General features: G+C 38.4%; 1 protein-coding gene across 7 annotated transcripts in view; it reads left to right on the top strand.

Annotated features, from left to right (window-relative positions):
• Nucleotides 1-23,153, top strand: part of nfixb (nuclear factor I/Xb) — a 194,454-nt gene that overhangs the window by 2,599 nt on the left and 168,702 nt on the right. For 6 of the 7 annotated variants that reach the window (XR_013771557.1, XM_079252583.1, XM_079252580.1 and 3 more), the window contains exon 2: nucleotides 11,733-11,816. Coding sequence is in view for 6 of the 7 variants with exons in the window: in XM_079252583.1 (XP_079108709.1) it covers nucleotides 11,733-11,816 (84 nt within the window). In the remaining variant the exon portion in view is untranslated. Of the gene's footprint in view, nucleotides 1-11,732; nucleotides 11,817-16,641; nucleotides 16,774-23,153 lie in introns of those variants that run through there. The other variant, XM_079252579.1, reaches the window with a different exon arrangement.

Here is a 23,153-nt window from a genome sequence, read left to right as displayed (position 1 = left end):
CATGAACCTCCCACATACAACCTTGAAGCTTCTTAGATACCAGGATGGCATCTTATTTGCACATGAATATGGAAGATTATTAGTATGAATAATTATTTGTTTACGAGCATCCTTGCTGTAATGGCAGCCGCCCAAGAAGCTCATCAGTAAAAATGATACAGAATTCAGGACAGGCCTCACATGGGATTATCTCAACTTGTTATTCTCTTATTTACAGCAGCAACTCACCTTTTTTTTTTTTTTTAAAGACTATTTGTGCCAAGTTGCATGTTATTTTAGTCAGATTTCACTGGGGGCATCTGTCAATCAATGTCAGGATTCAGTTCGCCTTCCCATGAGGACGATGATCCCTCTCCGACATAAAACCCTTAGATGATCTATAACTGTGGATTTACCGCTCACAGTTTGTGTTCATGTGTCCTGAAATCGTCACAGAATGAAAACATAGTCACACTTTCTGATATACAGAAATATTTTTACATATATAAGTAAATGAAGCGTCTGTTTCATGTAAGAACATGTCTGATCCAGTGCAGGAGAAGGAAACTAATTTAGTCATGTAGTCCTATGCTAATATTTATGTGTAATTGTATCTTAAAATATGTTTTCTAAGTGTGTGTTATTGTGTGAGTGTGTGTCCTGCACATGATGACCAGACAAGCAGTTTTCCAGTCTTGCAGGATCTTCTTCTTGGCCTGCCAGTGATGTCATCCCTTACTGTATATAGAAAATGATGTTATTATGTTTGTCCTGGTCGCAGCGAGAGTTCATGCCTTTACTGGAGTTTAAAGATGGAAACTCTGATATTTGAATAGTATATGTACAGTAGAGAGGTTGTGGAGGATGTGAGAAGAGGCGCAATCGTATTGTATTGATGGCTACGGTTACATGATGTTTTTTAATTTGGAATTAATAATTTGGAATTAACGTATTCTCCTACGAGTTTACATGAAAATAATAATTCTTAATTAAGGTTTACATAAAACATGTCCTCACTTAATTCCTCTTAGAGCGGCGGGTTGGGAAGGGTTCTGATTGGACAGAGGGTGCACGTGACGTATGACGTATACCAGAAATAAACAAAGTTTGCTTCCTGCTTCTCATCTTTTCAGTCGTAACTTGTAAAAACAACATTAAAAGTACCAGTTTCACCAATATTTTTATTATAAATGTGAAGTAGCAGCTCAACACCAGCATACTACTTCACTTTTTGCAGCAATTTAGAAGACGAAAGATAGACCACCAAACACGGGAGGCAAAACAACGTGTTACCTTGTCCTGTCATCAGGACAAGGTAACGAGCATGTGCAGAGCGAACAGAATTAACTTAATAATAAGTAAATAAATTTAAGGTTTACATGACAGAGGAATTAAGTAGTTCGGAATTAAAATGCGTATAAACCAGCCACTTACATCGGAGTTAAGTTTAATTCAGAATAGAAATTAGCATTAAGAATTAAGTGTTTACATGGTCGTTTTTCATCAGTTTAAAGCAGAATTAACTTTTATTCGGAATTAATCAGGAATTAAAACTCCCATGTAAACGCAGGGATTGTGAGATTAGAAGTTACAGGACAGTTAAAGTTTTCACGCTGCAGAAGCAAAACAAAAGCAAAGCTTAAAGGATAGTTTTGAGCTTAAAATGCAACAAATGTCAGCTGCTGACAGCTGTACAGCAGGAAGTGTAATTTATTACCTAAACCACACAATGAAAGTTTAGATTTATCACCTCACAGGACGGTTTTTCTTGTTCTGTTCTGAATAAGCTGACGACATCATTTCAGTGCTACTTTTGACTTGCATATATTAACACTAGAGTGTTTTTAGTGTCCCTGGATCAGTGATCTTGTCCCTCGTTTGCTAAATATTTCAATAGTAGTCTTTGTATCTTTGCAGATAATCAGGGGTAGGAAAAAAAATCAACCCACATAATTGTGATTTTTTTTTTGTTGTTTGTTTTACAATTTTTATTGGGGTTTTTTTTTGGCCAAAAATCAATTTTTTTCATTTATAAATGTTTGTATGTTTATATGTCAGATGAAGAGGAAGTTACAGCTTTTTCCAGCAGAGGGCGAAATGCTTCTCTTCGACTTTTTAGTAACAAGACGTTATATCCGATTTGGAAAACACTTAAACAGAAGACGGAGAATAGCGAAAAATGCGCAGAGGCCTCTACCATCACATTTTAAGTCAGTATGTGGACACATTTAGGATTTTTTGCTTTGAAGGGAAAAGCAGCGTTGGGCATGTCGAAAGCTGTTTGTAAACGCTGTAATGCACATGTCGCGTACTGCGGTAACAAAGCTAATGTCAATGCCCACCTTGCAAGACGCCATCCTGAGGTAAATGCAGACCTAATAGCCAAAAGTACTGCAACAGCAAGCCAACACACACCCAAACCAGCACTTTTATCTGCAGCTCAAGCTTTTTATATCAGAGCATGAGTTCAAACAGCTGATTCCCATATATTGCTGCTGAATAAATCTGAAAAACTGACACATTTGATTTTTTTATTTGGGAAATCTGGCTCAAGATGTAGTCTGTAAACTTGGTGACCATGCAACTTTTTCACATTGTCTGGTGTTTAAAAAGCAAACTAAAAGTTGTGAATACTGAGGAATCAAAATTAAAATCAACTAGGCACCCAAAGAAATCAGTGCAAATTAATTTTTAAAAACATATCACCCCAGCCCTGTTTATCTCGTCTTGTTGAACATTTCTATTAATCTATTTCCTGTCTAAGTGTTGGCCCACAATTAGAAGGCTCAGATGTTATTCGACAATTAACTCAAAACATATGCCGCTCTGAAACCTGTCTTTAGTTCTTCATCAATTAAACAGGCAGAATTTGCAAAGTTGATTCAAAGTCAAGCAGCTGCATATTAAAAGTATTGCGGTTAAACCCACAACATGCACTTAAATGAGCTCTGTGAAACAGGTTGCAGAAATAAAGCCAGAATATCATTAAGGGCTGCCACATCCGCTGTTACGGGAGGAGAACAACAAAAAAAGAAAAGCTAAACTGGTGAGCTCTGCACATTTTACATCTCTGGACGTCCAGGATGGTTACTGATGATATAAGGGTCCTCAGTAACATACAGCCAAGCAAAAACACAAACATATCATTATCCTGGTCTTTAAGGAGAGTTCTTCACCAGTGTTCACCGCAAGGTGTAAATCATCCATAAGCCTCAAGAACAGAAAGGCTAGATCAGATTCTACCATCCATGAAAGCCAGAAAGGTTCCGGTGCCGCATTCTTCTGACATGAAACTAAAATAACCTGTTCACCTGTAAAACACATGGAAGCTGTGTCATGGGATGAGCATGCGTTGCTGCCAATGATGCAGGGTTGGTGTCTGTGGTAATGCTCAAGACAGTAGCAGTCAGACTCTGAAGCATGTCTGGATATGCTGCCCAGTCTGCTTCCAACAAAACGCACAATCTCACACTGAAACTTAAAACAGATGCATCCATATAGCCAACCCATAAAGGTCAATTAACTGGGAGACTAATGCTTTTCACTGCCTTTTGTTTTGTAGATCAGCATAATAAGCAATCTGTATTGTATCATGTGTAGGTTATGATATTCTCAGATGGTAATTTATAACGTTCAGTAGCAGATTTGATTCATCACATGAAAGTTTGTACTTTTTCTTTGAGGGCCTTTCCACACTTGAAGGTAACTGTCCTCTCCAGCTGAGTTTTGCTCCAACAAGTCAAGCTGAATTTTGACAGTCTGACGGTGGAGACAAAAGGCTAAACTTACCATCTCCTCATTGGCCGCTCCAGTCCACAGATGTGAAATGTACCAGATCAGGATGCGATCAGTCTTATTTGTTCCTACCCTGAAAAAGTCAAAAGTCAGTTTGTTGCGTACAAGAAAAATTGAGTCTCAGGAACAGAACACTTAATGGCTTATTTATGTTCCCTTACATTTGTCCGTTTCACATTGTCATACGTTGTTTCAGTTGTATTTGGAGTTGTTTTTATTTTGCATGTAGTCGAAGTGTATATAAGCATTTAGCTTCTGCCTTAGCCTGTTTGGTCAGTGAAACATATAGCTTTATTGATGTGTTTATATAAATAAATAATGATTGCTGACTAAATATACTTATCCTATCGTATCGTATCATATCAAAAATCTTACCATATGATTTTATATCGTATTGAATCGTATCAAATACTATCCTATCCTAATCTATTCAGTGCTATCATGATTCATATTGTATCATTTCGTATTGTATCGTATCGTACTGTATCGTATTGTATCATATTGTACTGTATCGTATTGTATCGTACTGTATCACATTGTATTGTATCATATCCTATCATATCGTATCCTATTTTATCCTATCCTATCCAGTGCTATCGTATCGTATATCATATCATATCATATCATATCATATCATATCATATCATATCATATCATATCGTCATATCATATCATATCATGTATCCAGTGCTATTGTATTGTATCATATCCTATCATATCCTATCCTATCTTAATTTATACAGTGCTATCATATATCATATATCGTATCGTATTGTATCGTATCGTATTGTATCGTATCATATCGTATCATATATCATATATCGTCATATCGTATCATATTATATATCCAGTGCTATTGTATCGTATTGTATCGTATCATATCATATCCTATCCTATCCTAATTTATACAGTGCTATCATATATCATATCATATCATATCATATCGTATCGTATCGTAACCTATTTTATCCTATCCTATCCTATCCAGTGCTATCGTATCGTATCATATATCATATCGTATCATACCATATCATATCATATCATATCGTATCATATCGTATCGTATCGTATCATCAAATCGTATCATATATCATCAAATCGTATCATATCATATCATCAAATCGTATCATATCATATCATCAAATCGTATCATATCATATATCCAGTGCTATTGTGTCGTATTGTATCATATCTTATCCAATCCAATCCTATCCTATATGTTGCTGCCCTCATACTTCTAACGTGTGTTTCACGCTGCCATAATTGAGAGTTCTTCCAATGGTAGGCAGTTCTGAGTTCAGAGTTCACTTCAATGTTTTAGCACTGGTCAGTAGTGGTAATGCATCATTGTAAAGTCATTTACAGCAATAAATTAGAAAAAAAAACATCAGTGGCAGAATAAAACCACAAGGTTTTTACTTTTAATGTTTTCTTCAACTTCCTCTGCATTGTCTTTGAATGCTTTTTATTTAGCGGTCTGTACATCATTTTCTTTTGATATCAAGCTGATACCAAGTAAATGGAGGGCAAGTATTGCCAAGACAATACATATACGAGACTGACAAGATTTCGATATGACACGATACCGATATGACACCAATACAATACTGATATGATACCGATGCCATACTGAAAATACAATGCTTAAAATTTCAGTCATTTACTGAGTCAATTATTCATTTTTATTAACGTTAGTCCAATTAAGGGTCACAAGGAACTGGAAATTGGAGCCTATCCCAGCAATCATCAAGTGAAAGATGGGTGTAAACCCAGGATAGGCTGCCAGCCTGTCGCAGTCCATTTAATAATTTCACCATTAATTATTGACCATGATTATGATTTTGATTAAAAAAAAAAAAAGGGCAATGATTTTTTTCACATAAAACATTTTTTTATTAAACTAAATACTATAATTGAGAAATTGAAAAAAAGGCTTTTTTTGTTTATAAACAACATAAAATAAGAACATCAACAATATAACAAAATAGTAAAATAACTACAAATAATGTCAACAGTGCAAATTATCTAAACGAAGGCAAAACTTACTATTTGTTAGCTCTGGTTCACGTTCTTTGACTTTTTGTCCCCAAAGCCCTCTACAAGAAAAATATTAATGTCAGATATCAATACTAGCGATATTTGGATTGATCCAGCCCTCCCTAACTACAGTCAACAAATTTGAGGTCAAGAGTAGCTTGTTTTATTTCCCACATAACTCCATAAATCTGATAAGTTTTCACTTTTAATTCCTATGTAATATAAAACTGTGACTTTGAGCTAAAACATACAAAGCAACTAAAACATGTCTGTATGTATATGCATATATACACAAACCTATTTGTTATACAAACAATTTTGCTTGCAATACTATTGTAGATGTATAGTCAAACTGAACAAAATTTTAGCAAATGAACAACATATGAAATAGCAACAAATGTCCACACTACAGCCTGCACAATAATATTTCACAGATAGATTTTTACCTTCGGATTAACTTCTCTGTCATAAAAAGCCTCCTTCTCACTTTGAAGTAACTTTCAAGGAAAATATCATCTAAATCTGACGGGAATCCGGATAACCTAACTTTCCACTAGCACTTAAACGCAGAATGTATTTGTAGAACACTGGAGGTGTGAAAGGAGTCTCAAAAGTCCAGATGCACATGCAAACTGATCCATATGAATATAATATGATCTGTGTTTTTTTAGGACTTGCATGCACCCACATTTACCACACATTTGAACATGAATATGACCCCATCTGTTAAGTTTGGAGTAAGTACATGCAGAAAATATCAATATTTCTGCAATTTTAATGTATGCATGTGAAAAGTTACTCTACACGTTAATATTGTTTGATATGTGTGTGTGGACTTGAACACACTTTTACAAGTACCTAAAGTTACTCATAAATTTTTTTACATAGTTGTGACCACTACGAAGCTACTCCTCAGCTGAGCCGGACCACGTAGTACTCCTTATCTCATTTCTGAGCTGGCCTTATTAATTATACTGAGAGGTAATCACAGGAATTGGTTTCACAAGGCACAACAAGCTGCACAGCAGCTGCATGAAGCTGTAATCTGAGTCAACTTCATTTAGGAAGTACTGGTTTCTCTTCAAAATTTGCAAAAAATAAACATGAATTTCTTGTCTTCAGTCTCCTGTTTTGAGCCTTAATGAGGAATGAGAGCCAATAGCATTATTCATTAAACAGGGTTTGCCAGCTATTTATCAATGTAACAATATTAGCATATTAAATTTTCAACACTTTATTTTAGCATTCATTACCAGGTTTAGCATTCTAAATAAACTGGCATCAAATGGATCGAACCAAATTAAATGCTGAAAAAGAACCAGTGGCAAGCCCCAGAAACATACTAAAAATTCTTTCGTAACACACACACACACACACACACACACATGCAAACACACTCTTCTAATTACCGCCTCCCCCCTGCTCCCTGCCTCTTATTCCACACCTCCTGAGATGCAGGTGTAAAATATCACATTTTTCCAGCATTTCTCCCTGAGGTGACGCTGGCTCGGACTCACACAACGTAAATTTCCCCTTTCATATTCCCCCACACATTTTTTTCTACAAACAAGTTCCCCCTCCCATCCTTCCTTGCCTTTGATGTGCTTGCCACATCTGCACAGGTCTGTTAGCTTGTTACCAGGTGAAGAATGAGGATACAATTAAGGCTGAATAAAGCAAGAGTGGGTAGGATGTCAGCGATGTTTTGCAGTGGAAGAGAAGTCTCTGAAGCTCCAGAAACTGTTGTGTTCACAGCGTCAGACTTGCACATGATTAAGACGGTAGGATGGAATGATCAGAAGGTTGGTAATCAGTCGGAGAGACCCGCCTCTCGTGGATTGTTGTGTATCCAGAAATGTAGAAACCCAGGTGGTTTCTGTGCTGGTGTGTGTCTGCGTGAAAAAGACAATGCGCTAAGCAGAGGAAGGCGGGCATTATGTATATGTGCTCCTATTAATCCATTTGAGCTGCAGCCAGCTTAGGCATCCATCCCCTTTCTGATCTGACGTATTGTAGTTGTGAGAGAAAAGTGAGTGCAAACACAGATCATGAAACTTATTTAAACTCAGAAAAGTTCAGTAACAGGACACTGGCAAAAGCCTGGAAAAGTAAGGTCAACAGACACAATTTAACATCCTAAAACTGACACGAAACATTTCTCATATACAAGTTTATGGTTTTAGGTTTAGCCTAGCTTTCTACAAAGCCTATATTTATGGCTGATGTGACTCTTATCAGAGCTTTATGATTCAGTCTGCCAACACAATTAACTTTCACCAGTTAAAATTACTGTTAATATAGCAATTTTATGGTTTTAAGGGGGGATTTGAAGGTCACTGATGGAAATCTATGTAAAAATATGAATGTTTCCACTACCAAAGCTCCACCTAGCTGCCACTATTTTATGTCAGACATTTTATCTTTGTCAGCAAAATGGCAAAGACTACAGCAAACATAACTAAGATGGCCCTGCCGAGGCAAGAAGACTCAGAACTCAATGAACACGTCACATCCCATTTTAGTGACTAAAACATCCTAACATAACAGACACTTTCAAGAGATAAATAACATATGTATATAGTTACACTACTTATTTATTTATTTATTATTTCTATTTTAGTTATATTTGTTTTAGGACATCTGTCTTTTTGTTTATTTTGACTTCAACTTGAGGGGGTTATGCTTTGATAACACAGGGAGAGCAAAGTTATTCTAGCTAATGCTAATGCTATCACTAGATTGGCTAGCAGTTTGCATCCAGAATTTACATAATATTGCAACAGGGCTGCAAAACAATACATGAAATATTCACCTAAAGTTAACCTACTCTTTATGCATCTGTATAGATAATGTGATGCAATTTTTTTCATACTTGTGGACACAAAGTAGCTCCCCACAGAGGAAAAATGTGTCACCGCATGTTGTGAAATTGTCACAAAATAACTGCTGCATCTACTTTAAGAGTCCAGAAAGTCCACATCTGAAGGTCAGAGGTACAGAAACGTCTGTCAAGGCACACAACCAATGTGGCTTTTGTGTTAACCACTGGTAGTTCACAGTGGCATTTCTTTGTCATGTTACTTGAGGTTTCAGACACTGTTTCATTTGATTTACATGTTACAAACTAAACAAAGTTTTGTTAATGTTGGGCCTTAAAAACATTAATAAGTTGGAAAAACATTAAACTGTTAGAAGATCCATCCATCTGTCCATTTCTTAACAGCTTAGTCCAAGGGTTGCAGGAAGCTGGAGTCTATCCCAGCTATCATTCGGCGAGAGGCAGGGTACACCCTGGACAAGTAGCTATCAGAAGATATAGCATCAAAATATAAATGTACAACATTAATTAAACATTAATGGCTAAACACTAAATATGTTGGACTCACACACTGAATATTCCACTGAAAAAGTGTTTTTTGAAGGATTAAAATGAACCAAAATCATAATCGTAACCCAACTCAGCAAACTTATTTGTGGAAAATAAATGAGCGGTAATGAGTCAAAAACGATTGATTAAGTCACCTCATCCCCACAACACCAATCTGGAAAATTTTATTTAAATGGGAGTCTGTTGGTGGCAGAGAGGTTTTCAAAGCTAGCCCTTAGCAAACCATGGGACTCAAAATCACTTCCACATTGGCTTCACTTTTCAGAAATGGTGGAACTATCCATCTTCAATAGGCAGCCTATGATTTTTTCTTTTGTAAGACAGAGTTAACTGTCTTTCCAGTTCAATGTAAAAATAGCTAAATGCATCCTGATATATAAGTGCAAATAAATATATTCTTCAGGCCAAGACCTTATTTTTTTATCATAAATAATAAGAAATTTAATTTTAAAACATTAAGTATTAAGTTTTTTCCTCTTTCTGTTTTAATAAAAGTGCTTTTAACGTGTCCAATGTTGTTAGATATTTACACATCAAGCATTCATTTGCGCTTAAATTTCCATTTACTTGATAATTAAAGACAGTTTTACACAAAAAGTTCACCATAAGTAATTACTACAAAGAAGAAAATGTTTTGTAGCCTTTCCTCATTCATACCAACCAAAACAGTGGCAGCTTAGCACCTCATCTATGTGTGCTTATAATTAACTGTCTTAAACACGTATAAGTGTTTCCTTCTGCAGATTTGGTCACTTAAAAAAAGAAAAGTGATGCTTAATCACTTAATTTATCCTGTATATTAGTTACATACAGATTAAACTCCTCCATTCATTGAGTGAAAACCATTATTCATCTTTAAATGAGTAAAATTCAGGACTAGAAGCAGCTCAGAGTTATTAGTATGCCACATCTTATGCTGCTCTGTGATTATCAGAGGAGTAAAATATAACCTTCAGATGGACTGGTCAGTTTATGAGCTTTACAGAAAGCAGCGGGAGCTTGACAAGGGCATCATTTAGTGGGAGAAATGGTTTTCCTCCAGTGTTTCCTCACATATTAATTGTGACATGCCAGGATTTGGGTACCGAGGCTTGTTTTCGCTTTGAGGAGTTGAGTTAAACTTTGTGTGACTGCGTATACGCTCTACATACATCCACGCTAAACTTATTGTGATGAAGAAAAGCTCAGTTAACTAAAACACACAGTTAGTCTTATGTTAATCAACTAGCCTGAGACCTGGTGCCACAGACGCTGTGAAATCAAACACACAGATGTCCTTCCTGTGTTACATGGAAAGGGAAAAGACTCGAGCTGTAACCTCTCATTCTGAAGGATATGAATAGCCTGTGTCTCTAGCCGCAGCTCGGTTAGTCCCAGTCTGGGACTTATTATAGTGCTGTGTGTTTATGCATGTGTCTCTGAATGTATTTGTTCAAGGGCAATCCCATGTCACCCTGTGCATTTGTGTATTTGTGTGCATATGTAAATGCTTAAGTAACCTAATGTCTGTTTGAATTTCCCCAGAACCGTCTATCTCACATGCCAGTTTAAACAGTATAACTATACATTTTCTTCCTGGCTAAGTTCGATCCCGCTTTGGGGTTCATGTTTGTTTCAGAAGGTAAGAACGTAAATAGGATTACTTCCCCGTTTTCTCCGAAACCCAGCAACTAAATAAAGTCTCAGAGCGCCAGTGTGAATAAACTTCTTAGTAGATTTTTAGCCTTCATCTAACAAGATTCCCAGAATATCCATTTAAGTTCAGCCTGGATAAAAAGAACTTGCTCCAGTTTGGACTAATAATTATTAACAGAACACCGAACACAAATCCTCAGCCTTCATTTTTCTGGTATCCATGTTGTGTGGCTGCCTCAGCTGACTTCGGAACATCCTCGGATGCTCATTCACAGCCTTCGCTGGTGCATCCTGTAGCATACAAATGAACTGAGCTGAATAGAAACAAACACTTTGGCCAGACAGCATAGAGCCGGTAGTCTGGCCTGCGTTGGGCTATATGTGAGATGCATGGCCTTTCTATGTGTGTGTATGTGTGTGTGTGTGCGTGTGTGTGGTATATGACTGCACATAGGAGTGTGTATGCATGTGTGTAAATTATTTGTGCTGAATGAGTGGATGCTGACAGAAAAGTGACCATGCAGGTGAAATAGCAGGGACAGGAAATGCCATTGTGTTGGCAGTATTATGTGGGGGGGGGGGGGGGGGGGGGGGGTATGGCAGCTAAACACTTTGCCTCCCCCATTCAAGTGGTGGTGACTGGCAGGTCCGGGCCTCAGGCCTGCACAGCGTATGGACACAGGCCACCAGCTCACATGCGTGCGTGAGCATGAGTACAAAGGAGGTATCTGGTGGTGGGACTTGAGGATTTATTTTTTTATTTTTTTTAAAGAAGGAGGATGAGAAGGATTTTCATGTATAAAATCTACTTTTTCCGCTTTAGAAACTGCATTCCTGTGTTTTAATGTCTAAAAACAGTTCCCACTAATAAACAAATGATTGTTGTGTTACATTTCAGGCAACCGAAACCTTTCTGTTGAACGAAGAACCCTCCAGAGGTCCTGGGATGCCTGAATGCTTTGTAGTATCAGATTCATACAGGGTATGCATTTATTATTATTATTGTTCTCATTGTTATTTGGTATGTTGGTATTAAATGTGTAATTGGAGTCATTACTCAAAATTCAGCCTGTTTTCAAGCTTTTGGTAATTGCACTACAATCATAATGTCAATCCCTGCTCCCTCTACTCAGCTGCAAACTATTACAATTATTATTTCCACACACACACATTTAAGGGGGGAAAATCGGGGACTTTGAAACTTCACCAAAGCTTCCTTGCCTGATGGGAGTGAAAATTACTGTGTTATACATTAATGCCTTTTCTTATAAAACAGAAAGGAGTGCAAAGTTAAAGAAAGCGACCGTTGCCCGCCTCCGGTGAAGGTTTCTAATAAAGCAGAAGAGTGAGGATGGGGAGAAAGTGCGAGTGGTGTCGAAGAGGTGGTGGTGGTGGTGGTGGTGGGGGGGGGGGGGTTGAGTACGGCTGAAAGTGTGATTGTTTATGAAGTGGGAGCCACTTTTCTGGGTTACGGTCTTTGTTTCCCAGAGTTGAGACCTATGCCAAGTCTCACCGAGAATCTGGGTTGCTACAGTGTATCGTGTGTCTCAGGGTACAGAAATGAACCATTATGGCTGTAACCGAGTAGCACGGCTGGTATAGAAGGGAGTTTTGGAGATTGGAGGTGGGGGGTGGGGGGGTTTTTGTGTGCTGTGGCCGTATTAGGTTTCAGGGTCAGTGAGTTCAACAACATCCACAGGAGAGTTGATGTTGGACCTCCAACTTTTCACTGGGAGGTCTTCAGGTCGGGGCTTAGTCTTGTTCAGAGCTCATGACCATTAACCGTCTATGGTTTGTTCATACTGGTTTTCTTAGTTTGAGGACATTCCTAATTTTTTACAGTCTAACATGGTGGTGTTATGACTTTAGTGTTGTGTTTTGAAAGTGGTGTCGTCCAGAAGATGCCTAACCCACAACAATTTGAATGGTTTTCTTTAAAAATAAAAACGAACATGTAGCTACAAAGCATGGAGTGTAGGTATGGTGAGCATGTGCAGGCAGGTTGTTTAATTAATAGATGATCTTTAGAGCATCAACACATTTTCTGTATATAATGGAGCTGAAAATTTCTTTCTTACTTTTTTTCTCCAGTAACGCCAAAGAGATATTATATTACTGATGTTTATTGGTAAATTATTATTAATTTAAATAGCTAAGTAAACAGTAAAAATAAATAAAATAGATGATAATGAGTCATTGCATGTGGCTAATTTTATTGCAGAAATACAACTCTTATGTAATTTTTGCAGTGGAGGCGAAGAAGCCTCTGACTGAAGAACCTTAGTTGTTTGGTCTCTACTGTGTTTTGTGTTTCTGATGTGCAATTTTGTGAAATACATTGAGCAAAACATGGAACATAATTTGGAAAGGATGCATGAGCAAGTTTCTTTCTTTCATTTTAAAGTTGAATAAATCAAACAGATTTGACAAAAAGAAAGTCAGAAACAAAACTGTCCTTTTTCCTTTTATCTATTTAAAAATATCTTGATTTATCAATGCATCTGTTTGTATAATGGAAAATATATTTTTATCAATTCAAAAAGTATTTATATTGCTAATGTGCATTAATAAATGACAGAAAATCTGAATAAATAAAGAAAATAAAATGTAGTTATTATGTGAGGCTGTTGGCATTGAAGATTAGCTCTAAAGTCCAACCAGAGTTGGAGCAAAGTGCTGTATACAATCAGCAAAAAACAAGAGAATAAAACAGTTAAAAGAGAGATAAATAATACAATAAACCAATTGATTATACAAGGAATAAGAAATTAAAACAATGAAAAAAATGAATAAATATTAAATAAAACCAAACTATAGCACACTGACCAGAATCAGTCTCACACTGGGCTAAAAGCCAAGGAATTAAAAACACTATCTATCTTGTAATGCTTACACACATACATTCGTGGAAAAATTTATTGACCACACTGTTCATTTTTAAGCCTGGTACAACTAAAGGTACATTTTTCGGGAACAAGGATGGTCTAATATGTTTTTTCCACTATTATATGTAACATATTTTAAATACCAGATACCAGAGTAGTAATATTAAAACTAACTGAGCAATAATATTACTGACATTAACTGTTTTAAATGTATTTTTAATAATTCAGATAGAATCCAAGCCTAATCAATAATTGAAATAATCATAAAGTACACAAAATATGGCTTTATTGGAAAGTGTGGGTGATTTTTTTCCCACCATGTTTAGCAGCTTGTAATTCACTCGTCTCATTTTCTAGTTTATTCAGGTTCTTTAAGACACGGTTTCTGTCCAAAGTTTTAATTCACATTTATTTAGAACACTTTTGTAAACCACAACTGACTTCCCTTCTTCACAGATGTGATACTCTGAATATTTCAATAAGAACTTAAAGTAAAACTTTTCCTCATGTGGATGTCCACCGCAGTTTTTTTTTTTTTTTTTTTTTTTTTTTTTAACTTCTAGTTAGGACTGCAATGTCAGGATTATCATGGGCATCATCTTCTATACTACCACCCTCTGGTGACACATACCACTCTTTACTTGCTTCAAATCAGATCATTAAAAAGTTTCTGACTTGTTTTTTTTTGCATCTTTTAGGAAAATTGCATTAGATTTGCTTTGCTAAGGAACATAAACATTTTTCTCTTCTCTTCTTATCAAATGAGACTTTGAAGGCTCAGACTATATGGAATAATTACTTTTAAGAGGGAGATTTTTCACTGGGAATTCCCCTCAGCTGAAAACCACTGAAAGCAAACCCTTGCATACATTCTGTTTGTGTAACAAGCTGCTCGAGCTGACATCTGCTCTGCACTGGCCAACAATCCAACCACACTTCTACTTATCTCCTCCCTCTGCTATATCCCATCTCCTGCTACACTCAACACACAGGTGTGGCGTCGGCACTGGTTTCAGCATGACATCGTACGTGTGCGCGCAGTTTATGCAAATGTGCGGTTTTTCTATCATCCTTGAATAACCTGTCTTGCACAATGACTCCCTGCCTGTAGTTATCAGAGCTTATTTTTCTTTAATAAAGGCCTCAGTTCTGGTGTAACTGTGCAACAAGCTGGTGGGTGAAGTTGTTAGAGAGCTGGCCGCTCTGGAGCAGCAGCAAATATGTATATTTGAAGTGTGTGTGTGTGTGTGTGTGTGTGTGAAAAAGCTGTGCCACAGCAGACTCACCAAGCATAGCATATGGCTCTACAATGTGTTATTTAATGAGAGATTTACTCACACAGACCACTAAATGTGTGGCTCGTTGAGGGAGCCATGGCAGAGGAGTGTTGCATGCAAGCCGGTTCCATGATTGCAAGCAGTCAACACGGACTCTGTCAGCTGAAAATCCTACAAAAGTTCCTGGTTGTTATGGTGTGAGCACACCTGCCTTAAAAGGGAACCAAAAAAAAAAAAAGCGTATTTGTGTGTGTTTTAAGGTGTGTCTGTGCACGTGCTCTTTATATTAGTCACGTATCATATTTACACAGAGGAATGTTTTAACCTCGGAGGGCGGTGAGGACAGGAGGTTACAGTTTTGTGGCGTACATACACTCCTGACCACACACTGTCTCCCTCGCCACCCGCCCGCCTGCCTGCATCTCTGGCTCGCGTTTCTGGCCTCGTGCAGTAATTGGCCACACAGAGCCCAGATCTCTTTGTTTCCCTGCAGAGGCTTGTGGTTGAAATGCACAAGCAGTAGGCCTCATAAATCTGCGGGACTCCAGTGTCAGACCCAAAATTTTAGCTCTTCATTTCTTTTTTTTAATGACCTCACTCCTACCTAAATTCCCAACAGCACCGCAATCAGAGCACGAGCCAACAAGTCTTATTATATGACTTCTACGTGCATCACTTTATCCTTTTGTGCGTGCGTGAAAAGACCCGTGCAGGATGTATTCCCACCCCCCTCCTCACACATCCCAGCTACAGTATTTTGATACAGCTCAGAGGCTGTGATTATACGTCTGTCTTAACTGTTTGCTAGTTTTCGACTTCATAGTGAACGCTGCAGTCACTGTTTGGCTTGGACTGACTTCACTGGTTTTTAAGCTACAGTTGTGGCTTCCAGACTGGGTCAAATATGGTTCAGTAAATAAATAGACTTGACTTTACAGCCTTGATGAGAAGACGCATTGATTCAAACGCCTGCGAATGAATTGGAGTACATAATCCAATGCAAACTTCAGACTTGGGAGGAAAAAAAATCCTCGCATCTGAAGATTTAACCGCATATTTTTTTTATGTTTCTGTGCAGCTGGACATATAAATGTGCGTTTGTGCGCAACAAATATTAATAACATCTTTATTTTGGTGTCATCAGATGCATTCTCACATACAGGAAGTTTGCACGTGTCTTAAAATACAAACTTATTCCAGTTTTCTTACACTATTCCCGCATTTTTTAAAGGCGCGTTTACGTCAAAGTAACTACTGGTGGACTGAGCAACTCATTGATCATTATTTGTGTCCTCGTAACATGGCTTGCATGGGTCAGTGAAGGCAACTTGCGCATGGCATTGCCACATGAGACGCAGGGAATTGCGGATATGAGCAGCGTGCAGCGGGTCGGACACACACCGAAGATTAAAAAAAAAAAAAAAGATTTATAGAAATCATAAAGTTTTCTCGGTAACACCTTAATAAATCCAGGCTCTTCTTTTTGGTCTCCTTATCTTCTTAAAAGGTCGTATTTCAGGAGAATTTCAAAGGAGAGAGGTTTAAGTGCTGCGAGGAGGAGAGGGGAGGGAGACAGAAAGTTTTTTCCCTGAAAAAGTTGGTGCAAGCTTTCACTTTCTAGGCGGGGTTACTGTAAGCTGCAGCAGCATGGAGTGAGAGAAACAGGACGGCGAGCGATTGCAATGCAGCACCATACCGAGCTTCCATCCAACTTAAATAAGCTCTCCGGTCCTCCCTACTAAAAATAACCATGTACTCCCCGTACTGCTTGACACAGGTAAACTCTCTTCTTTCTACTTTATTGTTAGCGGGGTGGGGGGACGCCAGGGGGTTATTTTTGTTATCATAAATTGCGCCGCCTGTGTTTTTTTTCCTTAAAAATGACCTTTTTTTCCCATTCGTCTCTCGTGTTTGAGCTCGTCTCTTGTGTTTTGTATCGCTCTGAAACTTCCACCTCTCCGACTCTTCGGACGCTTTCGGACGTAAACTTTTTCTTGTGCGTTTCTGCCGCACATGCTTTTTTTTTTTCTTTTTTCTTTTTTTTTTATTTTTAAGAGAGAAAATGGCGCTTCGACCGAAATGTGTTTTCATATTTTTAAAAAAAAAAAAGGGCAAAAAGAGGAAGGAGAGGAGCTTGCGGGAGGAGGAGAAAGCGGAGCGCAGGAATGGACACGGGAGAGGAGTTGAGCCTTACTGGTGTTAACATTTTTCCCTAGAGTGGAGGCTTTTTTTCCTGTCTGTCTTTGAGAGGAGTGTGAGCAGAGGAACAGTGGGGAGGAGGAGGCGGTGCTGGTGCGGTGGGGGTGCTGCTGTCACCGCCGCCTTTTGGGGCTGCTTGCTTGCGTGTGGGACCGGGAGCGCGAGGGGTTTGTGCCTGTGTGGTTGGGTATGTGAGTAGTAAATGAACGACCAGAGCATAGACGCATCCTGCATGCACATTCTGAGATGGCGCTTTTTGTGGCGCTCGGCTGCGCCACAACTTTTTCAACTTGAATGCAACATGTGAGCACGTGCAGTTTGGTTAAGGGGGCGCTGAAATGTCATATCTGCATTCAGATGCAGCTTTTTTCCCCTCTATATATCCCTTTTACCTGACTTTTGACAGTGGCTTTATTCCTGTTGCTGTAAATTTAGGCTATATATATATATATATATATATATATATATATATATATATATATATATATATATATATATATATACATAAAGATAAAATAAATTATGGCTGCAGGTTGTGTCGAACTTTACTTGATTTTTGCCTGCTGCTTATATTAACAAATTGTTATAATTTCAGTTGTATATCATATTTTACAGTCTTTTTTGTGTTTATTTGTTGTTTTTGTGTATAAAATGCTTGAAGTAAAACTTATGGACTCTTGCAGCATTTTTGCAAACATTTGGATTCTAAAATTATGCCTGAGCTGTAATAAAGTTTTTTTTTAAATTTATATTCATTTTATTCAAAGCAGATGCGATTTTGAAGCCTTTGCAGAGGTTTTCATATTGGAGGAAAGGCAGCAATCTAAGAAACCACTATCAGTTCATGTTCAAGCAGTGCATCTCTGCCAAAGCTCTATCTGCTTATACTTTAAACTTATGATAAAGTAAGGGTATTTTTTCATTGTTAAAACCAAATGCCACTCTAAACTCAGAACAAATCTCATTTTTCAACATTTTCCCTTCAGGATTTCTACTTTTTACCCTCACATTGTTGGACCCTGAAGATATCCAGTTGCAGGGACATTTCTTGTTACACAGCTGCTGGAAGACTCCCTGCTAATAAAGCAGAGTTGTTTATCCCTCATTGGCTCCGTCTGACAGCGGACTGCCAGGGTCTGCGTTTGATCCGTAATGCATTCATTCTTTTTTATTTTTACAGTGGTGTTTTATTAAGCAGGAGTTTTTCCTCCCATTTTGTGATGATTCTGCTACCAGAGGCTGACGGGGCGTCCCAGCATCATGGTCCCCTGGTTGGGGTACAAGTCACGTCTGGTTTCCATCTGAAAACATTAGCAGCTGAGGATCATAGCATCAGCCTCTTATATCGACACCAGAAAAGAAAAAGAGGGATGTTTGATTGCCTTTGTGTATTAATTTTTATGGAAGGAACTGTTAAAAGCCACTTAGCTTGCTGATTTGAAGCTGGTTGTATGTGTTGGTTCCATTTTACTTTATCATTTTCTCTGCATATGAAGTGTATAATCACTAAAATAACTTCAACTTAAACGACTCTGAACATGTGGCGTTTAAACATGATGACTTTATCTGCAATGGATTTTACAAATAAAGAGAAAAGAAGGAGAAGAAAAAGTTGCAGCAGATAAACTCGCAACAAAGGGAGCTTTTTATTTAGCTACATAAATTTCCCTTAATTAAACCTAATTGGCAACAGAGGCTCACACAGCACACATGTTGCACATGATGGTATTTGCAGTTTGTCATTGACTTAAAATGATGGCAGTGCGTTTGGAGCAAGAATAACCCTTCAGATTTTTTTTATTTATTTTTTTTTTTGTCTTTTCTGTCTTTTTATCCTTTTTTATTTTTAGAAAAAATCCTGCACCCTTATTTATGTTAGTGTTGAAAGATGTCACACACACACACACACACACACACACACACACAAATTGCCTTGCAGGTCTGCAGATGAAGAGAAAGAGGCACTTTTTTTTAATCTTTTTTTTTTTAAACAAAACAAAACACTGAACTCGGATGTTTCATATGAAAAGAGCTCTACACAGGATTTTTAGCTGTGATAAAGCCTGAGGAGGAGCAGTGTGTTGGGTTGGGAGTGATCACGGAAACATGAGAGGAGTATATGTGTGTGTGTGTGTGTGTGTGTGTGTGTTAAAACCTGCTGTAACTAGCTTAGGTGTGTTTCCTTATTTAAATAAGATATAATATTGCAGTTCAACTCTTTTAGTTAGTATTTACTATCATTTAAGCTGCATTTTGAGACCCTTTTCAGAAGTTATTGGTCTTATTGAAGCGACAGCGTCCCTCCGAGCAGACCACGGTGACGCACGACCTCATTAAAACCCAACAGATATTTTGGTTGCAGTGCATTTATAAATGTGTTGAAATCTTTATACAGGTCGTCATTTATGTTTTTCATCTGAGACTGTGTTCACTGGTGCGCCGTTTTTAACGTATTCCTTCCCTCTGCCCCCCTTTCTGCCCGCCTGGACGCTGACCCTGCTCTCCTAACACCCTCTCAACATAAAGTATTACCCTACTCACCTTCTAAACAATGCCTTAGTGGTAAGTCCTGTTTAGTCCCTATTTATTCAGCATTAGGTGTGTGTGTGTTTTTCTCTTTTAAGATAATTATTTTCCCATATTTTGTCAAGAGAACATGTTTTTTCCCCCCTGAAGCAGCTCCCGCAGGGCCGCTGACCCGCAGCTTGATCCCGCAGAAGAGAGAAAAATCTTTTTTTTATTTTTTTTTATTACGATGTCGTTCCTTTTCTCCTTTTTTATTTCTTTTATTAATTTGTTTGAATAAATGTTTGCCTCGAGCAGAAGGCACATTACATATGATTGGTTGAATCGGTGCAAATTTAGTTGTGGCGCAGCCAAAACACCGCTGTGCTTTGAATTTGCGCACAGAGCGTCACCGCAGCGCTGATTGCGTTACAACCATCCACGTGTCACGCAAGATAATACGTTTAAAGTTGTCTTAGTGTTTATTAAATGACTTCAGGCTGTGTTTGTTTGTTTCTTCTACAACATCTGGATAAGCATCTAGCTGATTGCCGCACATGCAGCATGACGTCAGTCACTCAGAATTTTTTTTTCTTTTTTTTTTTTTACTTTTATTTTGAAAATAAAAACGGGAATAAGTGCAGACAATTATTTTGAAAAGTACAAACTTAAATGAAAACATAGTTTAAAAGGCAAGATGAAGTTTGATTAAGCTGAAAAGTCAATATTTGATCGGATCAGCTTAATTTTTTCACACTTTTCTTCCTGCAGACTTCAGGAAAAGTGGTCCAGGCGTCTTGATGGACTTTCCAAAGCTCTTCTTTGGGTGTTGGCTACCTGTTTCTTTTTCATTTTCCATCAGTTGTGTTGAGGATTGATCACTTCATCTGACCTGTTTGCATTGATTTAAAGTCCTTTCATTTGCTTCATTTCTTTGCCCTCCGCTTGTCATGCAGACCACAAGTCATGCCAAGTTTTAATGGTCACAGCTCAGAGTTGTGTTATTGGTGCAAGCATACAGTTTTATACACATTAAACCTTTTAAAGAAAATAGAAAGATGGTGTTTCTTTGCAACATGTTGCTGGTAACAAGGTGGCTGAGGATGTAAACAAACTTGTTCTGAAGTTTTCTATTACGTATCAACACAACCTCAGTTTATTGGTTTATTTGACAAATATGCACATTTTTTTAAATGTTTGAATTGTTCATGAATGATAATCAGTGTTAGTAGCCTGAAAATAACTTTTAAGAAGACTTTCAGAAAGTCTGGAAAACTGCTGTTGGTCTAATGAAAGCAAAGCGTGGAAGGGGGCTCAAGACTTTTGGACAGTTGTAGCAGTCAGAAGTCATTTCTGCTTCGAAGTGCGGGCTCTATATCTCACTGCTCCCTCCTCCCTGAGTCCCTGCTGGATTTCTTTATCAGTTTCTATATGTTTCTCTTAGAGGATGTATTACATGTGTCTGACGTCACAGAGCTGTGCTGTGAATGAAAACATGAAATCAGCTTTTGGAGGGAGACCGTTAGCTTTATTTTATCTAACCTAAAGAAATCAGATAAAATAAATACAACCAGTACCTGGATTTTGAAGCATTAAGGTTAGGCATATTGTTTTAAGAGCCCCGCCTCCCCCCAGCCTTTTCTGCCATGCTGTCCCTTCCCTCTCTTCCCATGGCTTGAGTTGGAACAGCTGTTCTGAGGATTACGATCTGATGGAGCTGCAGTCTGAATAAACAGAAAATATCAGAAGTGAAGCGCATGTGCTCCGAACGTCCGTGCGGTAAATGGAAACATGCAGCTGAAATGAGCTTTACATGCTGCCGTGTCAGTCGGCTCTGGGAGTGGTCTTCCCCTCGCTGCAGTTTTACATCACAAGCAAACTCCAAAGCCAGTTTTTCTCTTATTGCCTGTATTCAATTTCCCAGATAGGTCTATTAAATTACCGCATCACCATGAGCTCTGGTCCAGTTGCACACTAGTTATTTTGTTGTGAATCTATATACACACCCCTAATGTTACTTACCGAACTTCAAAGAGAGGTTAACTCATTAATACCTTAGCAGGGGGGGGGGGTGACACGGCATCCGAGGAACCCTCTTCCTCCTTGGGTTTGGGTTGAGCTCCAAGCACATTTGATTGACACGTAGGCCAGATCTATTGGTTTTAGTTTTTGCTGAACAGGAATGTTGGGGACTTTGGAGCGTCTAGGTTGTTATGCTTGTTTTATGCTTAGCAGGGGAACGTGGGTCTTTTCTCCTTCTGCTCGGGACAATAAAGGGTCAAAATGGCAGACGCTGCCTCCCACACTGTGTTTCATTAGATTACAGGCCAGTCCATTGAAAAAAAACCTACAAACCCTTAAAAGACAGACAATATTAGGGCTGTAACAATACAGCAGTTGTTCTTGTGAGTTGGTATGAATAGAAGTGATTGTGTTAATCAGCATGTGAGCTCGTCTAATATTAATCGCTGGATTATTGATGAAACTATTGGAGCAAAATTTGTGATATTGACTCTGAGTCATTATATTATGATCAAACCTGTGATTTAAACCCCTGTTTACCTCTCTGAAGGTGGCATTTTGTGTGTTTGTGCCCACCAGCCGAAGCAAACGATGTATCCCCCGCAGCTTCAGCCAGCTTTGCATGTTGCCTCTGCAGCTTCAAAAGCAGAAGCATGTTGTGGGTTATTTGCATTCTAAGTACACGCTGTACTTGCAAGCGTGAAACTGAAAGGCTTATGAAGGTTTCTGTGATTCATTTCTTTGTCAGTCTTAAATTTTTTCTGTGTTTGCTGTCAGCTGGTGACTGGAGGCCACCATGCGTCAGCAGGAGCACATTTACGGCAATTTTTCTATATTTATGTTTTTGTTTTTTTCTTTGCTGTGAAGAGATTCGGGGGCTGTGTTTGGTGGCGGAGACAAAGATGAGATGAGCTGGGCACATCTTGGCAGCAGGCAATATAGATTTGAATTAAGTAGCATGTAGTTTTTATCTGGAGCTGCATGCAGAGAGAGAGGCAGAACCAACTGTGTCTCATTCAGTATCAGCACAGCTGTCCCAGCATCCGTGGAGAATGGATTCCTACTGCTATTGCCATGGGAGGCTCCAGCCAAGAAGAATGGGAGGATATCCAGTGTGTGCGCTTGTGTTTAAAAAGGAAGGCGAGGAGCGAGAGGAGAAAGGGGAGAGGAATATGCCGGTGTGTCTGTGTGCACACAAGTCTGAATGAGTTGAGTTTTGCATGTGTGTGCCATCTTGTCTCCACCCGCCTCGCTCTTCTTTTGCTCATGTCACCTCTGGCATGGATTAGTCTTTGGCACAACCCTGGCAGTGCCCGTGGCCCCAGTGTGGTTCTGCGGTCGGTGATATGTTGTGCTGTTGCCATGGCTACTGAAGACACACACACACATTGATGCTAAATTACATAATTGAAGCTAGAATATACAGGAACA

Source organism: Telmatherina bonti, assembly GCF_933228915.1.
Source record: "Telmatherina bonti genome assembly, chromosome: 14".
NCBI classification, from domain to species: Eukaryota; Metazoa; Chordata; class Actinopteri; order Atheriniformes; family Telmatherinidae; genus Telmatherina; species Telmatherina bonti.
The sequence above is the reverse complement of the archived record's forward strand: the minus strand, read 5'-3'. Positions and strand labels throughout refer to the sequence as shown.